Below are 3,117 nucleotides of genomic sequence, written 5' to 3' on the forward strand. Positions count from 1 at the left end.
ATATATATATATATATATATATATATATATATATATATATATATATATATATATATATATATATATAGATAGAATTAGTGGGTCCGTGCTCTATCTCGCCATCAGTTTGGGGGTCCTTTGCCTGAAAAAAACATTGAAGACCCTTGCTTTAAAGTATTTCAGTTTTACATTTGGATTAAGTAGCATAGCCCACAGCAAAGTAAGGCCGAATGGTAAAGTGGAAGGGAAAATGTTCATCTTTAGAAATTTCTATTTATTTTTTTTTAAACAAACAAAACTATAAGAAGTTTGATACCCCGAAAATAAATTCAGTGAAAACAGTCACCCCTCATATAGTCCAACAATGTGTAATTTCATCTCTGTCTGAATACAGCAAAAATATTTGATAGCAAAGAAATTGCATAGTGGAATCAAAGAAAATAAAATCCTGAGCATCTCACAGAGCACCATTACATTTATTATCCTGAGATAAAAACAGTATAGAAGAGTTAATAAGTATGCAAGATGGTGGTACCCCCACCCCCCAAAAAATACAATTATTTATAAATTTTACTTGTACTGCTATCAAACTCAATAGCCTAGACTCCTATCGCCATGTTGTGATGGCGGTAGAGTTGAAGTGCTTGATAACCGTTTAAACAGTGTGAACTAAGCGTTATGTAGCATGTTAGCTGATGCTAGTTAGCATCTAGTACGAATTCCTCAAACTAAAGAGAAAACTGACCATTCTTTGGAAATTCAGTTGTTAATTTAGAAATAAGTATCTTGAAATGAATAAATCTTAAAATATATCACAAAATATAGAAATCTTATAATATATCACCAATTAAATTAATAAAAGAATACGTCTTTAAGTAAATGAAGGAATCATAATGAAGAATATCTCTATCTCTATCAACATAAGGTTAGAATTTATATAAATTTTTTTTGGGAATGTGTTTTATGTGATATTAAGAACAATAATTTAATGTATCTAATCTTGAATAAAATGGATTTCCATACATAATGACATGGAATCCATATAAAAATGCATCATTGAAGTTTGTGGTGACTATATGGAAATTGCTCTGGTACACAGAGTGCAGGAAATGGGGCGGGAGTTTGACCTGTCAAAACTTTTAACAGGTTAAACGTTACACAAACGTTTTCATCCGATTTGTATCACTAGTTGACTGATGCACTGCTTTTTTAAAGTGTTTAAAGCAGTGGTCAGCATGTCTTTTCCATCTTCCTACAACCTGCAAAGAGGTGGTTGGATGCCTCTTAATGACTTGCAGTATTTGACCATTTTTTTTTCATGCATATTCATCCGTGCTGTTCAAGACCTTTGAGAACACTGCGAAAACAATCTAGAAATAGGTAAAAAAAAATGTATTAAATTATTCAGAATCAAGTTTATTGCTAAGTAGATTTGCACTTACAAGGAATTTGACTTGGTGTTGTTGGTGCAGACAAAAAACAAAATAATATAGAATATATATATATATATATATACACAGAAGCTATATACACACAGTAGACTGTGCTTTAATGTAAGTGTATTTACCCTTAATTTGAGTAGAAAAATAAAATGATTTGCCAATGGAATGAGTATTTTTACTCTTAAAATAAGATAATTAGATAATATGCACTTGAAATAAGATAATGGAATTGTTTTTCCTCATTTTAAATGTAAATTGTGTTGTTCCATTGGCAAAGTGTCTAACTTATCTACTTAATTAAAGAAGAAACGCACTGGTTTTAAGTAAAAAATAACTTATTTAGATTTCCATTTTTTGCAACATCCACTCTATTGTAGCGTTCAGCTCCATTACAAAAGATTTACTGATATTCTGCCACTTATATTGCAGTCACCAGCCATCTTGGGACACTAAAAACTGTTTTTGTTGTCATGCTTGGAAATTGAAGAATTCCAGCTATTTGCACCTTTACTGCGTGTCCCGCCCCCAATCAGCTCTCTCCTGCTCCTACTTTCTCCTGTTTTCCTCATTCGTTTGGCCAATAAGTGCCGGTGCACTCAGGGTCTCTGTTTTGACATTGTTATCTATTGTGTACGTGCTGAAGACAGACATGTAAACACCGCCTTTTATCATGGCCTCGATGCGGCCAGTCAAACTCGACGTTGGGGGTTTATTTGACAATGGTGATTTGTTGTTGCATGGTTGAAAGCAGAAAGCTCCTCCATGATAAGTGCACTTTGGTACAATAAGCAGACCAAGGCCTTCATCTCATTTACTCATTTTACTTCCCGTCTCTTTAGTCGTTATTTCTCTTTGATCTTCTTCCAAAAAAACATCCCAATCTTTATTCCTTCTGTTTACCTCTCAGTCGAGGATCTTCAGCTAATTTCTTCTACACATACCTCCTTCATATATCCAATGAGTTTCCTGTGCTTTTAGCTTCTCTCCATGTTTCTCCTCTTACTTCACCATCGTATAAACACAGTAACTTTTAGTCTTGGACATTTAAACATATTCTTTACGGCAAAAATGTTGATCTAAACTAAGTTTTTTCTTAAGATAGCAGCTTTTTTATTGAAGAGTTTAATTGAGACATATTTAAAGTAAGAAAAAAACAATTGCGTTGTCCTATTATAGGTGCATATTATCCAATTTTCTTATTATACGAGTAAAAATACTCATTCCATTGCTAAACCTATTTCCCTACTCAAATTAAGGGGTAGATTCACTTAGTTTAAGACATTTTTACTTATGTCTAGATCTTTTTTTGGTTGCAGAATTACATTCTTACAAAGAAAGGTGTATTAATGAAAGAAGCTGAATGGGAGGTTGATTTAAAATTTTTTCGTTCTTCTTTATTATTAAAGAAAAATCTGAGTGACCCATGTGTTCCCTTTCAGATGATAAGCCAGTCCAGGAGGAAGACTGGGTGGTGTGCCAGCACCCTGAGTGTCCAGACCACCGGAGGGCCTCCAAGGTAAGACTCCTAAAGCTCAAAGATACACATCTACTAGACTCAAATGGAGCAACTGTGTCTCTTCCTGTCAGACCTTAACGTGAACTTGACAAGGAAACATTCTCTTTCATAGGATGCTGATGTTTGCAGAAACCATTATAATAAATGACATTGTTTCCAATCTAATGACAAAAAAAAAAA

General features: G+C 33.4%; 1 protein-coding gene across 4 annotated transcripts in view; it reads left to right on the plus strand.

The window, feature by feature from the left end:
- The window catches only part of plekhg5 (pleckstrin homology and RhoGEF domain containing G5), a 152,718-nt gene that overhangs the window by 42,748 nt on the left and 106,853 nt on the right, over nucleotides 1–3,117 (plus strand). For all 4 annotated transcript variants that reach the window (XM_015373146.1, XM_015373145.1, XM_015373144.1 and 1 more), the window contains one exon: nucleotides 2,861–2,937. In XM_015373146.1, coding sequence (XP_015228632.1) covers nucleotides 2,861–2,937 — 77 coding nt within the window. The remainder of the gene's footprint in view (nucleotides 1–2,860; nucleotides 2,938–3,117) is intronic.

This window comes from Cyprinodon variegatus, unplaced genomic scaffold, assembly GCF_000732505.1.
Source record: "Cyprinodon variegatus isolate N-32 unplaced genomic scaffold, C_variegatus-1.0 Scaffold81, whole genome shotgun sequence".
NCBI lineage: Eukaryota > Metazoa > Chordata > Actinopteri > Cyprinodontiformes > Cyprinodontidae > Cyprinodon > Cyprinodon variegatus.